Consider the following 21,496-nt stretch of genomic DNA (forward strand, 5'->3'; position numbering starts at 1 on the left):
GTACCTTGGCTGCAAAGGGGAAAAACAGACAGTGGGGCCTGCCATTTTGCATGAGGGGTGACTCTCCCTAAAACCAAGAGTTCACCACTCCGAATTTGAAAGACTGTGAATGGCCACTCTGAAATGAGCTAGCTTGCTGCAAACTGTCAGGAGCAGAAGGGCTGCCCAGCCAAAGAGGGCCACAGCCCTCTGGTCCATTGGTGACCTCCAGTAAGTGGTAGCATTTGCCCACAAAGAATGCATAGGTCAGATTCACAGCAATATTTTGTTTTGTTTTTTGAAGAGATGCTGAGCGGTTGTTTTCTTCCAGGTGGAGGGCATCAGATTGTTTTTAAAACGTATGGGCCCAACAGGAATAGGAGGCACTGGGTGGCTGAAGACCAATGATTCTGGTATTCTTAGTTTTCAGTCTGTGGCATCAAAAAAGTGTTTGTCTGAAGACATTTTATCAGAGCCGTGGTGGTCTATCAGTTCAGGTATCAGGCTACTAAGTCAAAAAAGAGCAACTTGCTACGGAATGGACTTTGTTGACAAATGTGAAACAGCATTGCACCAGGCTAGATTTCCCATAATACTCAGTTCTGTATAATGGACATTGTGCCTATTAAGCAGGCAGCTGTTGACAGATGTGAGTGTGGATTTGAGGAGAAGCCCTCTCCTCTGTCCATGTCTTTTGAAAAGCTACCATGACAGGATTATGAGACTGACCTTTGAGGACCAGGGCAGACATCAGATTAATGTGTGCTTCTCAGGTTGAAGGTCATCTGCATATAACTTAATTCTTGAGGACAAGTGAGAGGATTGAAGAGGTAGTGTGAAGGATATACAGTTGTGAGAAAAAATGACAAGTCGTCGTATCACGCCGCCATGTGATAGGCGGCAGTTTCCATGGGGCATGAGTAACATGGGCTTGCCTACCAATGAACCACGACCAATGCGACTGTCATTTCTTGAAGCTGATGTGAGTAGAATTGTTCAATAAGAGGTATTTGGGCCTGTTGCAATGTAGACTTATCAAAGCAAACATGCCCAAGGTGATTCTTCCTATCTTTTGTCACGGAACAGTGCCCATTTACTTATGCACCGCTTGTCTAAGATTGCAATCCACTGTACAGTACACTTATTTGGGAGTAAACTCCCTTGAACTCATCTGGACACCCTGAGGAAACATGCAACGGATCAGGCTGCACAATTGCAACTCTATTCAGTTTTAAAATAAGTCCTATTAAACTCTAGTGGGGTTTACCTCTGGGTAAACTGATTGTGAGATTGCCAGGTAAATGCTTTATTTAAGACAGGCATCCCCAAACTCGGCCCTCCAGATTTTTGGGACTACAATTCCCATCATCCCTGACAACTGTTAGCTAGGGATGATGGGAGTTGTAGTCCCAAAACATCTGGCGGGCCGAGTTTGGGGATGCCTGATTTAAGAGGAGACCCCATATTTCACCATCTGAGCTGCATGACATTCAGTAGGAAGCTCAGCCATCTGATTCCTGCCCTTTAGAATGGTTGTGCTCCTCTAGATATGAAGAACTGGTCAGGGAAGAGTTTGGGACTTTTTAAGTCAATATACTGTATATTGTCCCATTTTTAGCCAGAAAAAAACCCCAAGAGGTCAAATAATCAGGCCCATTCTCAATATTTTTGTTAAAACTTGGAAATTTTTAAAGGTCCTATATTAGTAAGAAGTTGTGTACACACATTTTCAGGATATCGGTGCTTAAGGCTGCAATTCTGTATGTGCTTACCCAGGAGTAAGCCGCATTGTGCGTGGGGCTTAGATCTGAGTAAATGCACAGCAGTGTACTGGAAGTGACAATAGAATTATGAATCAGGCTTAGCAGAATTTACTGTCCCTAGAATTAAATCCTAGCTCCTTGTTTGTGAATGAAATATCTACCACACTGCATTTTTAAATATAGTGATTATGGGCATAGCCAGGAATTTTGATAGGGGTGCAGGCTTTTGTTAGGAGGGGCAGAATCTCAGGTTTGTATGTTTATTGATGGGGGGCACCTGCCCCTCTCTAGGCTACACTCATGATACTGATCCATGTAAATTGGATTTTCAACGAAGTATCCTTTTTTGTGTGTGGCAAGGCTCCTGTGCCTCGACCGTTTTTTAGTAGCCAAAAATTTAAGAATACTGTAATGTACTGTAAAACATTTGCCCCCAAGAGGGAGCTACAGTGATAGAGAAAACTTGGCAAGCCAAATTCCTTCCCACTATCCATCTTCGCGTCGTATTTCGAATAGACGTGGCTATAGTGGTGGCGCATGCGCACACGTGACCCTTGCTTGCGCTCCTTTTCTCCTCCCAGCTGAGGCTTCAATCGATGTGCGGAGGTTCGATGCAGCAGCCTGTTCGACGCAGCGGCCCTCGGTCCAGGTTGCTGCCGGCCCCTCCGCAGGCTCCGCTCCCGCTGCCTTTGCCGCCGCAGCCGCCCGCCGACGTCGTCGGGCCCCCGGCAGCCATTTTGAGCGCAGATCGACCCAGGCCGAAAGACGGTCTGGTAAGAATCAAGTCTCGCTTTCCGGGCCCGGCGGTTTCGCCAGCTCTTCGCCTTGGCCGTTTCTTGCACGTGGAGAACGCCAGGTTACCCGCCGCTTTCCCTTTAATGGAAGAGCCGCCCAGCCCCGCAGCCTTTGTCACGATAGGCTCGGTGTTGTGGGGGGTGGGAAATACGGATTTCGGCGCGGGCGAAAGAGCGGCCGGAGAAAAGACTGCAGGAGGGATCTACCAAAACCCTCGGCAATTTTCAGGTGGCCCGTGGGAGAAAAATTGTGGGAGCTATTAGGTTATATTACTTGGTATATTTTTGCCGCCCTTGGTTGCTTTATTTATTTCTGCTGTGAAAGCAACCTTGGGCATTTTACTAAAAAAAAAAAAAAGACGAAAGAAGGATACAAATGCTTTCAAAAATAAAATTAAACATAAATGCCTTCTTCCTGTACATGTCAGTACTGTAGTTATTTTTTCCTTCTTCGTTTCAGACTTCTGGAAGACAGCCCTTACTCACAATGTATAGACCAAAAGTAAGCCTGAAAGACAGGCAACAACTTTACAGACTCATTATTAGTCAGTTGCTTTATGATGGCTATATCAACATTGCTAACGGTCTGATAAATGAGGTAAAACCACAGTCTGTATGTGCACCCTCCGAACAACTATTACATCTTATTAAAGTGGGTAAGTTGTGATGTGAAACAAATTTAATATGCTGTGTTTAAGTTCAGGTATGCACTATTAGTTCTGTTAAGACTGTTATTTTAGATAGCATGTCAAAATATCAGTAATCAAAATACTTGTTTTGTCTCTGGATATTTAAGCCGTTAAAGTTATCTGCAGTCACTTAAGTCTTCTAAAACGATAGTTAGCAAATAGCACTGATAGTTTTCCCAGATCAGTACTTACTAGAGAAATATATAAAATGAGCCATTATATTCTGTGATCCTGCTTGGAATAGGATGTAAAGCAGCAAAGACATGTACATGATGGCTCTGTTGCAGCTATTTGTGTATAAACTAGGTCAGCTTCCCTATCTTTCCAGTGAATTTGCAACCAAGCTACACCTTAGCTTCCCACCAATCTGCTATCTTTCCATTTTATGCTTCGGAGTGAAGATCAGTTGCTGCTCACCTACTTATGTGGGTGCCAGGTACACTAAACTAGAGAGGCACAGTTGTGAATAATTGCATTTCACCTTGTGGGTTTTTTAGGAAGACTTTCTTTTGCGCATGTAAGCATCTCATATAGAGTAAAAATGGTTGTTAGCGGTATGAATTATTGTGACAGTTTACTTTCCACAAATTTTCTGATTCTTTATGTTTCCAGTTAAGTTATAAAAACCTTAAACAACATCCCAGTCCAAGAATCTATTTAGCAGCCTCAGCTTTTGTAGCTGGGGTGAGACAGGTCCCCACCCTTCTGGACCAGGTGGGAAAAGGCCTATACGGCAGGGAACAGGTCTTCTAGGACTCACAGCTTGATAAGCCTTCAAAATACCAACAGATTAGGTTTGAGAACTATTGTCGTAACAGGTTTTTTTCCTGCTTATAAATATGGGGCTTCTTACTTTTGGAAAATGAGCTTTTGTAATTTCTTTTCTTCCAGGAATGGAAAATGATGATAGTGCAGTTCAGTATGCAATTGGGCGCTCTGATACAGTAGCTCCTGGCACAGGGATTGACTTGGAATTTGATGCAGATGTGCAGACCATGTCCCCAGAAGCTTCTGAATATGAGACCTGTTATGTCACATCGCACAAAGGACCATGTCGTGTAGCTACATACAGCAGAGATGGACAGTTAATAGCTACAGGATCAGCTGATGCTTCGATCAAAATACTTGATACAGAGAGAATGTTAGCAAAGAGTGCTATGCCAATTGAGGTAAATGCTCAGATAGTAATGAATCAATAAATGTTTGCATTTTCCTTTTGCAGCTTTAGGGTCCTCTGGGAATTATCTGCCAAAAGAAACTGGTCATGCTTCTATTTGTGGGGCTGTTTTCAGAGAGTAGCTTTGAATGACAGCATCTCATCACTCTGCCAGTTAAACTGTGGGGTGCCAGTGTTATTTACTAGTCGTATGAAGCTATCTCCAGTGCTAATTACTAGTCATATGAAGCTGTTGGGAGAAGCCTGGACACAGTCATGGGCTGGATGAGGATCAATAAACTGAGCCTCCTCTGATAACACAAAAAGCCTGTGGGTGGATGGCTCCTGAGTCCAGGAACTGGGTTGCTTGAATTCACTTTAAGGCATAGGTATACAGATACTGGCATTAGAGGCCTAGGTAGGCATAGAGAGCCTACTACCAACTTCAGTTGGTATGTCAACTGCACCTTTTCCTAGACAATGATAGCCTGGCCACCATGATCCACACATTGATAACCTCATAATTAGATTACTGTAATGTGGTTTATATGGGTCTGCCTTTGGCCTTTGTTCAGAAGCTTCAGCTAGTGCAGAATGCAGCAGCTAGGGTTCTGAGCAGAGTACCTAGCCTTGCACGTGTTATACCTGTGTTTAAAGAACTGCATTAGAAGAAAAGGAGGCAATTTTTATTATTTTCCCCCTCTCCCTACGGCCACCCACACCTTCTCTCTCTCTCTCTCTCTCTCTCTCTCTCTCTCTCTCTCTCTCTCTCTCACACACACACACACACACACACACACACACACACATTTTGTGGAGTTTTGTGGGGTACAGGAAGCTGCAGGGGAAAGGGTATTGGTGACTGAATTTAGTGCTAGCATAGCCATGGACTTGCAAAGTTTGGACCAGTCCTGATCTCTCAAGAGTTCCTTTTTTCATTTGTAAGATGGGCTGTTAATAACCCACTAAAGAGATTTATTTGGACATATACGAGAGATTGTTTCACGCTTTAAACATTCTGCATAAACAGTTGTGGGAAGATGCAGATCCACTGTGTCCACTATGAAGGGAACACCTTCAGATGTGTAATAGACAGCATTTATGTCTTGATTCCTGCAGCGAAAATTCTATGCTTACTGTGCTGTGTTTTGAAATGTATTCTTCAGGTCATGATGAATGAAACAGCTCAGCAGAACATGGAGAACCACCCTGTTATTAGAACTCTCTATGATCATGTGGATGAGGTGACATGTTTAGCTTTCCATCCAACAGAACAAATCCTTGCCTCTGGTTCAAGGGATTACACACTTAAATTGTTTGACTACTCAAAACCATCTGCCAAAAGAGCCTTCAAATATATCCAGGTTAGACACTTAAATCAAAACTTTATAAGGAATAACAAAAATAACTAGAAAAGCATGACTTTTGAAGCCTTGTTGATGTTATTAAATGGTGTGTACAAGTGTTCTTGGGATTAAGACCATCCTGGTAAAACATACTTTGGACATTGCCATTCAAACTCCTCCTAACTTTAATTGAGGGGCCAAACTAGCTATGAAATGGTTTTCATTCTTTCTTCCCCTGGCTTTTTAGAACTGAAAAGCAGTATCAGCTACTGCTGCTGAGTGGAAGAACAGAGAAGTAGAAGACAGGACTGCTTAATTTTCCCCCCTTTCAAATAACATTTTATATGGGGATAATGTGTGTGATTTTAAATGTCAAATGCCTGGGAAGTATTTGTATTCTGAAAGATAGGATGTAAATAATTGTAGCAAATAAATAAAATTAGCACCAAAACCCAAAGTTGTTTTTAGGGGGAGGGGGAAATCCCCCTATATTTCCCCCCTTAGGAAGGGCAATATAGCTAGAAAATTCCCAGGGGAAGGTTTAAGTGGCTCCTCTGTCCACATACTGACAATCTCTCAAGAAGAAATTAACATGGAACACCATGATCATCCAATCTGCTAGAGAAGGAAAAAATAATACATGGGGTAGATTACAATAGATCTGAAGTAGTTTGTGACTTCTTTAAGCATAACTAAATATTTCTCTTCTCTAACAGTAGCTTAGTTTTACCAGTTGATTCAGAGCATGAATCCAACTTAACAGGAAAATGAGAGTGGTCTCTGGGGATCTACAAAGTAGGTGATACTGATCTTGAAAAGGTGTGACTCAGACAAAACTACCTTCAGAACCTTTTTCCTGTTAATTAATAATCTCACCTCTTTTATGAGGACCTGCTTTCCCACACTGTGTTTAGAAAAATCTGTTTTGCTGTGCCATGAGTCCTGCCTAGCTTCTTTAAATAGCAATGTTGTTGTATGTTTTATACAGTAGCCAACACAAGTTTGGTGCTTAGGTGGATCAGTGCACTGGGAAGATGCCTTTTAATGTTAACTGCCTATTTTCCAACTAAACAGGAAGCAGAAATGCTGCGTTCTATCTCTTTCCATCCTTCTGGAGACTTCATTCTTGTCGGTACCCAGCATCCTACCCTGCGACTGTATGATGTCAATACTTTCCAGTGCTTTGTATCTTGCAATCCTCAAGATCAGCACACTGATGCCATATGCTCAGTTAATTACAATGCAAGTGCTAACATGTATGTAACGGGCAGCAAAGACGGATGCATCAAATTGTGGGATGGCGTTTCAAATCGTTGTATCACTACTTTTGAAAAAGCGCACGATGGGGCTGAAGTCTGTTCTGCCATTTTCTCCAAGAATTCAAAGTATATTCTGTCTAGTGGAAAAGACTCTGTAGCTAAACTGTGGGAGATCTCTACAGGGAGAACACTAGTAAAATATACAGGTGAGTAGATGTTGACCAATATAATAGATATGTATATATTTCTCTCACGTACTCTTAGCCATGATCCCATCCTCCATTACATCTAGTTAAATGTAATGGCCTTCCTGGGTGTATCATGAGGAAAAATGTAAATTGAAAGTTCTGTACGAAGTCTGCAACAGTGGCATATAAATCCAGACATTTTCCCTTGAAATTTTAAACAAATATTGGTCATAAGGAAATAACCTCATGATCTCATGACCTAGGAGAAAATCAGGTAAACTCTGCAGTCATGTCCAAAATCATACTTGTGTGTTTGCACAACTCTTACTTTAAATCACGGGGGTTTATTTAAGAGAAATCCTTGGGGTTCACACATTGATTCGTTTCCTAATACAAATGATATACAAATGATGTTGCTTCTTTTTTCTATCTTGCTGAGCTGGAAACAAACTACATCAACATGTAAGCTTGCAGTTTTCTGCTCAATGCTTTCTCTAATACTTCCAGTGTGAGATGCTACTGCGGTAACAGCTCCCTCAGAAATCAGGAAATTATATGAATTAACTTCTCTGGAAGAGCTCCTTTTCTGTAGAGGCATATTTTGTTATACAAATTTCCAAGTTTCTAACATGCTAAACCAGCAGGGTGCAGTCAAGTCTTGGCATACCTCCGCTGTCAGAGACACTCTGCCTCTGAATGTCAATTGCTGGAATCGCAAGTGAGGAGACAGCTGTTGCACTAGGGTCTTGCTTGCAGGCTTCCCATGGGCATCTGGTTGGCCACAGTGAGAACAGAACACTGTACTAGATGGCCTGATCTAGCAGGGCTCTTTCTCCAGTCTTAAATAATGTATGTTATATTCTTCCTTTACAAAGAAACAAGGGCACTGTGGGGGGCCCATAGTATTCATCCTCAGCTGTAGTTGGAAAGCAGTACATTACCTTGCTTTAACATTTGTGGTTGGTTATTTTCTCACTCAATGAACTCTACCAGTCCAACTAGTTCACTGCTGGGTTTCTTTCTGAGAGATGATTTTCTGTTGCTCTTGTATGCTGTGAGCAACAGCTGTTTTGGTTCATGTGAATGGCACGTGTTTTAATAATGCTTTCAATCATTTATGTTATTAGTGTCTTTGAGATTTTTGGAATAAATATTTTTTCTACCTAGGCATCAATTATTACTATCTAATGCATGGGATTTTAAATATGTTTCTATATATAAAAACGTCAGGGTTTGCAATAACTTTTACCATGGATAATTTCACATTGAATTCTGGGTGGTATATTTTCACATTTCTATCCCTATTAGAAGCGTTGAAATGAATTTGCTTATAGGCAATCCAGGAAGTAGATAAGTGTCAGTAAGTTTAAAGGCTCTTGAGAATACTTGTCTCAAAATTGGTGTGCCAGCTAATGAACATAAATAGTTTGTATAGATACTGAGAGCTAAAGGCTTGCTACATTACACTGGAGTAAGAGTTTGGCATTTAAGACAAGGGTACTAACCTGTGGCTTCCCAATGTTGGACTCCAACTCCCATCAACCTGAGGCAGCATGGCCTAGAGTTGCAGTCCAGCACCATCTGGAAGGCCATACGTTAGCCACCCCTTATTTAAGATTGCATCAAGTATGTTGTGTGTCAGTGTAGTTTTTGTGTGAGAGAGAAAGAGAGAGAAAGAAAAAGAAGGATGTACCTAAGCCTTGTAATACTAATGAGAGAGAAAGAAAAAGAAGGATGTACCTAAGCCTTGTAATACTAATACTCTGTTTTCTGTTTTGGAGATCGCAACCAATTTAGTTGACTGTTTCACTGCCATGTTAAAGTTTAAGTCATTGTCTAGAGCTGGGTTGCTGGTCTGTTATTCACTCAGTTCTGCCATTAGGTTCAGGCATGAAATCTCTTCTCCTGCCCCACGTTTTATGATGAATATTCATACACTTCACGGTCTCCTATACTTGTAGGAGAAAACGGTTTTTCTTCAGTATTTTTCTTTCTTAATAACAGTGACTCATGTCCAGTTTCTAACCTTTTAAACTACCCCCGTTTTTTTTTGCCCTGCCCAGTAGTAGGTGATAACCATTTTTAGTGGGGGTTTTTTTAAACTATACGTTAGCAATAGTCCATGTACTACAGCAGACATAGTTTAATTCTGCTCCCAATTATATTATATTTTAAAGAGTACTCCACAAAAAGGAAGACTGTCAACTTAAAAGGAAACTTGTAAATTGTATCTCTGATATTTATTTTATTATATTATATTCATCTCATTGCTTGTGATAATTATTTTAAAGGGATATCACTTCCTCCTTTCATGAACACCACCAGCACCAGCAACAAAAGTGTGTGGATTACCACACCTAATTCATGCTGGCAGTATCACCAAAGTGGTACTAGCTTCAGGAATTGGCTACCACAAGACATGGTGGTACTAAGATAGTTTCAAAAGGATAAATACACGAAGCTTAGGTTTATCAATTATTATTTGCTGCAATAGCTAAATAGAAACTTGGAAGTCCAGAACTAGTAAACATTAGAATACCAGTCATGGAAAAGAGATGGGGAAATGCTTCTGCGCCATGTTGGAAAGCTTCTTGGAGGCCTCTGGCCATTTTTGGAAATGGGTACTCTGTGGATAATGGTATGATCATGAAGGACTCGATAAAATAGAGGGTTCATTTTATAAAAATGCAGTATTTTGAAACTGCAAGTCATCTCTGATATGACATCTCTGACATTGCAAATTATGGTCTGTTTCTGCCATCCTCATGTTTCCATAAATACAGCTAAAACATTTGTGACAGTAAAACTGGAGTATCCTTTTCCCATAGAACTATCTAATATATGGCTTCCATTAACTTGCATCCAACAAAATTGTAGAGACAGATTTATCATTAAATATTTGTAGTCATGCCAAAGATAGAGCTCAACCTAAATCCCAAGGGGGGGTGAGTTCTCATTTCATTTGAAAACTTTCACTCCATCCCTAAAAGACAAGATGAACAATCTTTCAGATATAACTCTTTTTTTTTTCATTTCCAACTGGGAATATTTTTTTTTAATATCATAAATAATGTATTTTAGGTTTGAACAGATTCCTTTTCTGCCAATGTGGAAATAAAGGTGGATAGATGAGATTTAGAAGACAGAGAAAATGTGGTACAGGTGGGATTTGCAATAAAATATTTTAGTATTGGACTGGGTGTTTTTGAGGGGGAGGTCCCCGCCTAGGATTTAAGGTTTTGTACTTCCCCGCCTTGGATTTAAGGTTTTTGTACTCTGCAAACTTTGAAGTTTTTTGAGCCTGCTGATAATCTCCTGCTTGTGTATGTGATACCATTTTGGCTACATAAATACCATCACTTGGAAAATTGAGATCTCTTTAAATATATATGATAATACATCGCAAACAAGTCCTTGCCCTCTTGGAGGTAAAGTTTCTTTAGTGACGCTTTTCAAGACAGAGACAGCTGTTTGGATTAAAGATACTACAGTGTCTGCTAAGATCCCAGCAAACCTTTTGTAATATCCTGATACCAGTCTTGCTACTCATAAATTGACTAATGGTCTCTCTTACTTTCTTTACTGCAACTAGTTGGTTCAACCTATTCTTTTCCTCATCTGAAATTTTAGGAATCTGGACGTTAGAAAGAAAGAACTCTCTTTCTTGGGGTGAGTCAGACCTGTGTAACTATGAATAGTATTTAACCAGTTCTGCCATAATTAGATTAATTTCCATTTCTACCCTGCCCCAGTACAACAAAATAAATTTGAAACTAAAAATAATATAAAAGTGCCTTGCTCATGCTTAACCCTGGCAATGAGAGTTCATCTAAACAAATTTACTGTGAAATATTTTACTCTTCCGGGCATTCATTAAGGGCAGTCCCACATAGAGCGCATCACAGTAGTCTAGCCTCAAGGTTATGAATACGTGACAGTTGCTAGGTCTTGATCTGATAATAGCCTCAAGGTTATGAATACGTGACAGTTGCTAGGTCTTGATCTGATAAAAATAGCAACACCTCAAAATTCAACTTACCTTTCCCAGTTTTCAGGTAAAAATCTTCAGGCTCAGAAGGCCAGCCTCAAAACACTTGATATCCAGGTATGCCTGGAGCTGTAGAGCAAATACTCTCAGTAACCTTTCCAAAAGGAAAGGTTAGAAGTGTATCAAAGCTACGTCCAAGGTACTGCCGCCCACCGTTTAAATAGGAACAAAACAATAGCAGACACTGCTCTATCTAAATGGGAGAAAAATGCTGCCCAGCAAGGAAACCCAGCTTCTCCCAGTTTTGTTGGACAAGTCATAAGGCCCTTACATCTCTGAAGACTCTTATGTTTGTGTATTAGATACTCAGTCTTCAAAACAGACACTAGATGTATCTTTCTCAAAGTAGAGGCAGCCCATGTTCCCTCATCACCAGAAATAGCTTTGGATGGCTCTGTAGGTATTATGGCAGACGGGGAGGAATTACTTGCCACAGGCTTTAGCAGATCTTCTGTAGCAAGATCTGTCAGCTTTGTTGCAAGTAAAATACCACCTAACACTCTTAATCATCTTGCACTTCACTTCATCCCCTTTGAGCCCTATGTAAAGTTGTGACTTGTGCCAACGAAGTAGTGAAGATGACCCTTGGAAGCAACTGTTTTAGAGGCTGACATCCACCTCCTGTTCCATTAGTTAGCAAGGTCATCAGCAGAGCAGAGTATTCTGGAATCCAGTCAACTCTGAAACTACAGAGCCAGGCCAAACTGACTCATCACTCCATTAGCAATTTTGCTTAGAGTTGTCTTGAGAAGCATACCCATTCTAACTAATTTTCATGTTACGGTCTTTAGAAATGAATATTCACAACCACAATTTTCTGCTGATGCCAGCCTTCAAATTCCTGTCTAGCTTGGATTGTTGCTGTGGAAGTAGTGCTTCCCTTAACCTCTAGGATACTTCTACACTAGGCCTTGAGTGTGAAGTTTACATGCTTCATTTACTTTCCTGTAGTGGACATTCACTCAGTCATCCAAACCCAGTTATTTTCCCTGCGGTTTTTGCATCTTTTCTCAGACCACAGAGACCAGAAGAGCAGCACAATCTCTGCAAAGAGGTTTCCTTTCATGCCATTCTTTCATCTTTTTATTTAAAAGCTAGGGGTTTAAGTGGGCTGTGACTTACTGGGAAAGTGAACCAATTGCAATTCAGCACACATCGGCTTTAATGATGGGTACCATTTTATGATCTCATTTGTTTTTCTTGAGGGGGTGGTAATTTTATCTTGTTAATTAGTACAAAACTCCTTTCCAGCTAGTTCTTTTAAATGAAAAAAGCATGACACCATAATGGTAAGGGTTTTTTATGAGGTTTTTTAAAATAAATAAATAAATGGACAAGTAATAATGGCTGAATACTGTGCCACCATAGGTATGTCATGTCCACTTGTGTTGGCAGAACATAGCAAGATGTACATGTAGAGAAAGTGCAGTACTTCTGATAGTGTGGAAGTCTGTCACAATTCCATATGTAGCTTACAGCAGTATAGTGAGTGATTGGGTAGTGAGTGCTGGGAGCAACCTGTTTATAAACAGTAGAAAACGCAACATGCTTGCATTCACCTGAAAATCAGTTTTTCTTACATAATGTTAAACTTTAAACAATAAAATATTATTGAAATGCCTGAAGGCTTAATTTAAAACAGGAGTGTGGAACCTCAGACCTGGGGGCTGAATGTTGTCCTCCTGGCTGCTCTAGGGAACTCTTCTTAGGCCATAACCTTCAACTGCACCCTTCTTGGCTTTTGTCTGACTGGAAAGAGTCTTTGAACTGTGATATTGCATCTTCATAGTCTGGATGGAGAGGTAGGGGTGGGTAGGTGGGTGTGTAGAAACCTCTGACAGCTGTGTGTCTGGGATATATTTTGCTATACAAAGATAAGTGTCACATCCTTCAACCTGCCCACTTTTGCCTCTGGTTCCATCTATCACTTACTTGTGGCTCCCAGCCTTTTGCCCTCAAGGGAATGGCATCCTTGAGCTGTAAAAGCTATAAAAATTCCTAATCTAAATTCCAGAATAGTGTGATATAAATGGTACTCGGTTGGCAAGTCTTGAGTTCAAATTGCCACTCAATGAAGATTTCTGGGAGAATTGCTTTCTTAGTCTAACCCTCTTTGAAAAGTTGTAAAGAAAATAATGGAATATTCCTTAGATGGGATCCAGAGGGTAGTGTCCAACTAACTTGAACTCAAAGCACATCCAGTGAAATCAATGGACTTGAGTAACTGACTTGAGTAACTGATGTCTCAATAATGTCTATTGCAAATCATGTTCAAAGGTAGACCCATTGAAATTGGTGGACATCAGGTAATCATGTCTATTGATTTCATTGAATCTGCCCTGAGGGTGACTTGATTGGATCCAACCCAAATGTGGTACCTAGAACAGGGATTACCAAACTCTGGTACCTTTTTTCCTGCCCAATTTTGATGGTGACCATTGCAAAATGCAATCATCATAGGAGGCATAAGACACTCAAATATCATCTACATCAGGGGTGGCCAACTCTCAAGAGACTGCAATCTACTTTTAGAATTAAAAACTGGCAGTGATCTACCTCCATTTTTGTGGGGTTTCGCTCAAAGTTGTTGAGCTTTTCTGGGGAAGGGAACCCTGTTTTGTGGGGGTTCAGCTCAAACTTGTTGAACTTTTTTTAGGGAGGAGAAAAGATTTGGGGGGGAGTTCCATTTGGGGAGTGTTGAAGGCAAGGGACAAAGGGGTAAAGTCACTCACAAAAAGATCACTGTGGATCAAAACAGCAGCCCAGAGAAAGCTTGGTCTTCCCTTCCAGAGATCATACAACAATGGAGGGTGGGGCGTGGAAGGAGTCAGTTTTAGCAACGCTAAGGAAAGCGTGCCAGAGATTGACCGTGATCTACCAAAACCTCATGGGGATCTACCAGTAGATCGCAATCGACCTGTTGGACATCTCTGATCTACATTAATGCAATTCTCTTAGATGGAAAAGCCTTTGTAAAAACAAAATCTTTTTATTGTAATTAAACTTCTCTTGTGCTTTGAACATTCAAGCACCATATTTTCTTTTGCTAACAGAATCTTTTGGAGCATTTAACTAGCTAAGGGATCAATCTTTTGGCATTTTTTCTGTTCCCTGCTGAAATCTACTCCTTCTAACATTTACTCTTACAAACCTGCTCCTTGGTCTCTTCACTGTGGTTGGGCTGCTATGAAATGTCACTTGGCACATTATGGTCAGATATACAATCTTTCCAGTATTGAGTTCAGGGAAATCCAGGTCTGTCAATTTGTAGGAAAAGGTGGTTTATACGGTGCTGATTGGCTAGAACCTGTGACTTTGCAAATCCACCTCTTCTCTCAAGAGCAGTTTTTCAATGGGGGGGGGGTGGAGGGGTGGGAAGGTTTGATAAGATGCCAAAGTAACTTATGTATGTATAAACCTTCAAGCAGTATTTTCAATAGTTAAAAAAGACAAATTTATCCGAAAATGCAGGATGAGGACCAAAAGTGAAGCTTAATTAGCAATCAGCTTGAAAGCAAAGTATATCTTTGTTTGTAGTGGAAAGATGGGGGTGAGAGAAGCTGGACTCAGCCTGCACTCCCGAAAGTAAAATATATATTTTCTTTAGATGTGTCTGTATATGCCGTTAGTGTTGGTTTTAAGCTTTCTTTCCAAGTGTGTAACAATTATCTCTCTAGCTTCCTTTTAATTTTTCAGTTTCACATTGAATTTTGAGAAGTGCTAGTGTAATCTTGTTCTCAAACCTTGCCCTACATTCTATAGCTGAGATTTGACTAACAAAGTTCTTTACTTTTTTTAGATGGGGAGACTAGTATACTTCTATTATTATTATTTTTAAGAAAGTTACAGTATATATAATGTGTCATTATACTAATATAGAAATTTTACTAGAAAAGGTGAAGGAGAAGTCTGCATCATGCTTAATGCAATTTCCAAGCTATGACTGCTTGCAGTGGGAGGAAATTGTGCCTGTTCTTGATTCCCTTCCATTTCCTCCAGTGGGAAGAAATTATGCAAGGTCTCAGGCTGGTGTAGTTTCTGGCTCTTTTTTGAGATATTTTGGGGAAATGAGGGAGCCTTGGGATCCTGTGTGCCTTCAACTGCCCCAGCATGCTCCTAGTCAGCCAGTGGAGCAGCCATGATGCTTGGAAACTCCAGCTCTGCCCAGAGATTACCTCTAGCCACATGACGAGAGAGGTCGGTATTATAGGGGCCATAGGATTACACCATGAAAGTATTGTTTAATGTAAACTATTCAGATGTTTAATTGGACAAGAATTGGTTCCTTATAAAGTAATAACGAAGGCTAAAACTTCCTTATAAAGTAATTTAATCTAACCAGTAATTTAGCCCTAATTTCGCCTCATATCCTTTCAGTGATCATAGTGAAGTCAATGCCGTAGCTGCTGTTCTAGTCTAAACTTCTCAGATTTATTGGGTTTGGTTGTGGATAAATCGTTACCTAGTAGTGACACAGGTGAAAAAGCATTAAGATGTGCCTATCAGATACTGATGCATCCTGTTGGTTTTTAGAATTCTTTCTAGGAGGATTTATTGGTGGTCATCGATAGCTGCAATTAGTTACCTTATTGCTTTCTGGAATGGCAGGTTGACCTATTGACCTCTGGTATAAGGCACTGAGAAGCACAGTTGGCAAAAGATGTGCAGCCATAATCAGAGTGAAGTTTTATGCAGTAGTGGTTCCAAGGAATACTTTCCTCTGCTATTGCTGTACCGCAACTTCTCATAGAGCTGTTCAAGTTGATGTGAGAGATCCTGACATGGATTATCCCACTCAGAGAAGGAAACATGTGCAGACTGCTGTGGCATGCTAAATATAAAATTGAACCTGTAATGGTGTCACAGAGCAGAACCTCAACTGGAATCATCATTGGCAACCTCTTGCCGCAAATGCTCGGATTACTTTCGGCCAGTTTATTCCTCTTCCGTGATATTTTGTGAACTTCATATAATCTAAGCCCTTGCTCAGCATACTTGCTGAAAACCGCATGGGAAAGGCTGATGTGAAGCTTCTGTTAAAGGTGAATGAGCTGGATCAGTTTTTAAAAAAATGTTATTTTTAAAGCTCATTGCACTTGAGGAAAATTACAACTTCTTTCAACAAGGTGACCATAGGTTCTCTTAAAAAATCTTTCTTGATGTGCCAATCTGACAGAAACTGGTTATTCCTACATTTTTGCCTTTAAACTGGGAAGGTGATTGAATTGACAATTGCACCATTACTGTCTGCTTTCTGGGATGAATAAGAAACAGTTTTCTAAAACTCTGTTCTGTCGGGCTTTCAGCATGGGCTCAGGACAAAGACTCCCATAATAGCCCTGGTAGCCAATCATTTCTTAACATGGGCAAGGAAGTAACACTAGAGTTGTTCCTATTAGATATCTCATTTACCTTTGAGATTACAGATAATAAAATCTTGTTCCCTTTGGGGCTTTGTAAATGTAGTGGTCCGGCCTGGTTCAATTTGTTGTGGATGTAAATTTTGAGATTGCGGATAGGCAAGTTTGTGATAACACTGTAGAAGCTGGCTTGTAGAGTGCCACCATTCCATTCTATCTCTGCAATTGTTTAATACTGTACTTGTAAGAGGCTGTTGGGACTCATCAACCTAGGAAGATAGCTCCTATAGGAGAAAGAAAACTGTGATCCTGACCCTCTTCACCCTTGTGGGATATCATTGGGATAAAATAAGTCTAATGTGTAAAACCTACACAAATCAGAGTGGAGTCTCTAAGATGGTTGGATGGTGCCTTGTATGCCTCCTGGCAACTCCTGCAGCCAAGCTGGTGCCGAATGTATTGCTCTGTTTACCTTTGGCCCACCAGCAAGGCCAAGAGAGGGGTCTTGTCATATGGCCAGCTCAAAACCTCCATACACAGTGCCCAGGCTTTTCCCCCCAGGGAGGTAACTTCAGTGCTGCTAATACAGCAGTTTGACTTCATCCCCGGATATGCATTCCATTGTCTTCCAAGACAGACACATGCCAACAAAAGAGGCCATTAACAAGATCATACATAACTCTTGGAATGAGGCGTGATGAGGATGGTAGTACCCTTCTATTTTTTCATACTCATTTAATTGAGTGGCCTCAGTAATGGTTATTGTGCCTTTGGTTAATTGGAAGAGAACACATAGTCTGAAAACTGAATCCAGACAAGCTTGAGGGCTAGTGGCTAATATTCCCTGAGTTTTGGGATGGAGGGAAGTGTCTATTGATGGATGTGATCTATCCCTCTTTAATAATTAATGGAAAGTCTGAGAAGAGTTATACATAAAACAAACGAATCTTGTGGCATAAGCTTTCGTAGGCAAAATAATAAGAAGAATATGCCGTATTGATTTGTTAGTCTTTAATATGCCACAAGACTTCACTTCTGCTGCAACAGATTAACTCAGTAACCATTCTGGAAAGAGATAATCAGGTATCAGTTGAGGCCCAGAGAGTACGCTGCCACTTGGCATCATCTGCTCTGTCAACTGTTTCCTTAGCAACCATCAATCTTTTTTCTTCAGCCTCCATGTTTGATTACTGCAATGCGCTCTACATGGGTAGCTCTTTTAAGAGCATTCAGAAGCTTCAGTTGTGCAAAATGTTGCAAACTGTTTTCTGTTACAAATAGAATAGGGGAAACATGGGCACTAATCAACTGTGCTGCCTTATAGCTTCCAGCTACAATTCAAAGTTTTGAACTCCTAAATGGCCTAATCCTTTTAGGTGTATTCCCCTACTTTTGAGTCAGCCCTGATTATCCTACTCCCATTAATTGGGAATAGAGTACTTTTCTATGTAGAACTAGAGCTGTGGAAGACTCAAAAGATCTGTGTCACTTTGTGCAGGCTTTTCTAAAGGCAAGCAAGGATGTTTATTTTATGAAGCCTCTTACTGAATTTACTAAAAAATATTCTGTTGATTCTTAGAGGAATATTTGATTATTTTATTGTCTTTTTTCTGATATTTGCTGGTGTTCATTTCACCCATTGCCAGTCAAATATACATTATACACAGGTCCTGCTATCCGAACACAATGCATTCTCAGGAAATCATTTGTTAGGCAAGTGTTTGCATAGCAAGTCAACACTTTCTATTGATTTCCTATGGGAAAGTTTCTAATGCATGCCCAATCAAAGAATTTTAACCTCAAAATTATGAAAAAAACAGGAAAACCCTCTGCAAAAGTCAAACAAGGAAGGATAATATGCTCCATTATTTGTCCAATATGGCCTCCTTTCGCCTCTTCCTCCTATGGTTTCTAGTGAAATGGCTGCCACAGACCAGCAAAACACAGAAGAGTAAGGCTTGTTTAAGGCTGCTATATGTTTACAGTATTACACAAACATCTGAATCTGTGGTGTACATAGGGAGATTTGGATGCTAGTTTCTCATGTTTGAATAAGTGAATTTTGGTATGATGAGCATTTGGATAGCAGGACCTACATATACTTTCCTTTAATATGTATTTTGATACTGAATATTTATGTTGCAATACCTGCAGGAGCTGGTTTGAGTGGACGCCAAGTTCATAGGACACAAGCTGTCTTCAACCATACAGAAGACTATGTGCTGCTTCCTGATGAAAGGACCATTAGCCTCTGCTGCTGGGATTCACGAACAGCTGAACGAAGGAATCTTCTTTCCTTGGGGCATAACAGTATAGTTCGTTGCATTGTCCACTCTCCTACCAACCCTGGCTTCATGACTTGCAGTGACGACTATAGAGCTCGATTTTGGTACCGAAGGTCAACCACGGACTGAAGCTGCAGCTGCGAAAAAGTTGCCTGAATTTTATGCCTTTTTTATTTTTAAAAATTTTGCTGTTACCATTTCTGAATTTATGTATTTGCACTGAGTTCTCTGCTCTAGAAATAACACCAATCCCTACTGACAGGACAGTTTTTTAAGTTGGGTCCATAGTTGAAAACAGCCAAGATAGCTGAAAATATTTTAATAATTGTACATGTTTGGCAGGACAGGTTGCCCATGTTCAGTAGCAAAACTTGGCCTCCTGTTTTTTTAAACCCCTTAACTCTCTTCGCTCTGTTTCATTTGATGTACATGTATTGCTGTATGTTGTGTGTGCTTTTTTCCAGTTCTATGGTGGCCTTTTTTTCTTATTTGTAGATGATGTAGATACTTAAAAGTTCTCTTATTAAACTCATTCTTAGAAAGGTGTATCTAATTTTTCTCATAATTGGCTATTACCCTACTTTTGAAGCCACCTAGTTTGGTGGAAATCACTGAATCTTGTAATGAATTCTGTGTTTTAACTATGTACTGTGAAAACAAGTATTTATTTTGTTGTCCTCAATCTCTCACCATTAAGCTTAATTAGATAGCCTTAGCTTCAAATAAGAGGGAGGAAACCTCTATATCAACTTTGTCCACACCATGCATAATTTGAACAGACCTCTATTACGTGGTGTCCCGCATTTACCATTTTTCTAACTGAAAAGCTTCAAACTAACATTTCCTCATAGATATGATGCTCCAGCCCCTTGAAAGGGTCATTTTTGAGGTGCGACACCCAGAACTAGACACTTGTCTTCCAAGTGTGGTCACACCATATATTAGTATAAAGCCACTGTGTCCCGAGAGCTATTTACTGTAGAATTGTAATCCCTCTTTCGGTCACCTCCATGATAGGTTCTTCTAAAGCATAGAGCTCTATGGTACCTAGAAATCACTGGAACATTCATTTAGCCACTCTGTTTAAAGTTACATCAAAACTTTCACACAGTGCATAGTCAGAATATGGAATCCATGTGTACAGGAAGCAGTGGTGGACACCAACTAGGATGGCTTTAAAAGAGGATTAGACAAACTCATGGAGGAGAAGGCTATCAGTGACAATGATGGCTGTGCTTTGCCTCCATGGTTTTGGGCACAATATTCATTTGAATACCAGTTGTGGAAGACTTCAGGAGGGGGAAGTGTGGCATCTGGTTGGCCACTGTGAGAGAAGGATCTGGGTTACCTGGGGCCATTGGCCTGTCCAGCAGGTTCTTATGATGTTCTTTGATCCAGATACATTTGTTAGGTAAAGTTTTGTAGTGTCATCGTCCAGTTTTTGTTGAGTCTCTAAAGGACATATCAAACAGTCTGGGAGTGACCCCTAATGGTAATATTTTCACAATTACTAGTTCCTTAGTTATGACAATCTCTTCTCCGTACACACGTGTGAAGTTTAGAGCTAATTTCCACATGAAAGCTTTATGAGAATAGCATGGGAGATGAGATGTTACTTAGTTGTTATTAACGCCTATCAGAGATTGGCCAGAGACATTCCTGCTTAACCACAGATTGAATTAAATATAATTTTTTTGTAATACATGTCTAAGGAACACATAAGTGACAGTCATTGGTTCATTTTCTCATTTATAATGCTGTGTGTTACATTATAACCGTTTAAATAGACAGTGAAGTACTGCATATGCTGCTCTAGCATTCAGCTTCTTAGCCTTCTCAAGTTTTGCTTTTTAGGCTCTTTTGGCTAACCACTTTAAAGCACCAAAATAGTCCTAAGAAGAAGTGAAACCTTTGCTGCACTGCATAAACAATACAAAAAACCCAAACCCATGTTGCTTTTTACACATCTCATTTAGCTTGTGCTCTGTTTTAGATGTCTTCCTTGATAGTTCTCAATTTCAAAGCAGTCTTGGATCCCAACTTTTAGATTACTGAAATTCATTTTCTCTAGGAAAATGTCAGCCAGCATCTCCAGTTTAAAAGGACATGTATTTTCATTAAGTGACTGTTTATACGCCTAGCAGTGTATAAAAGGGTTTTTTATTGTAATTTTGTTTTCATCTGGAGATTCATTTTAGATAACTTTCAGTTGCATTGCCTCGATTTGGCAAAATCAACCTCAAGACTTCTTAGGGTTGCTGTTCATTTTAGCTTTCTCCAAATAACAAGTTACCTTTGTAGGCCACTGACATTGGGTTCAAAATTCTCACTTGGATTTTCTTTGTTGCAATTGCAAATAATGCAACATATACACTTGTGTTCATCAGACAGCAGACAGATCATTATGTCCTGAATTGCCCACCCTCTACATTGCAACACAAAATAAGATAAAATTAATTAATTATTAATAATATATTATTATTATTATGTCCTGAATTGTCCACCCACTACATTGCGACACAAAATAAGATAATTTCTTTCTAGGATAGGCATACAAAGAGAAACGCAATAAATAATGAACTAAGTCTCCTATACAGCTGTTTCCTCAGATACACAATGTATTTCTTAC

At 40.1% G+C, this 21,496-nt stretch overlaps 1 protein-coding gene across 2 annotated transcripts; it reads left to right on the forward strand.

Moving 5' to 3' along the window:
* Positions 1 to 453: 453 nt before the first annotated feature.
* On the forward strand, positions 454 to 19,413 carry CSTF1 (cleavage stimulation factor subunit 1). 2 transcript variants are annotated; one of them, XM_053394302.1, is made up of 7 exons: positions 454 to 961; positions 2,324 to 2,515; positions 2,997 to 3,192; positions 4,117 to 4,394; positions 5,548 to 5,745; positions 6,802 to 7,192; positions 18,737 to 19,413. In XM_053394302.1, the coding sequence occupies exons 1-7, from the start codon at positions 842 to 844 to the stop codon at positions 18,994 to 18,996; spliced, it is 1,635 nt and encodes a 544-aa protein (XP_053250277.1). In that variant the 5' UTR covers positions 454 to 841; the 3' UTR covers positions 18,997 to 19,413. The 2 variants fall into 2 exon arrangements, with proteins under 2 accessions (XP_053250277.1, XP_053250278.1); XM_053394303.1 differs by lacking the exons at positions 454 to 961; positions 2,324 to 2,515 and adding an exon at positions 2,574 to 2,598.
* The last annotated feature ends 2,083 nt before the right edge of the window (positions 19,414 to 21,496 follow it).

Source organism: Podarcis raffonei, chromosome 6 (assembly GCF_027172205.1).
Source record: "Podarcis raffonei isolate rPodRaf1 chromosome 6, rPodRaf1.pri, whole genome shotgun sequence".
Lineage (NCBI taxonomy): Eukaryota > Metazoa > Chordata > Lepidosauria > Squamata > Lacertidae > Podarcis > Podarcis raffonei.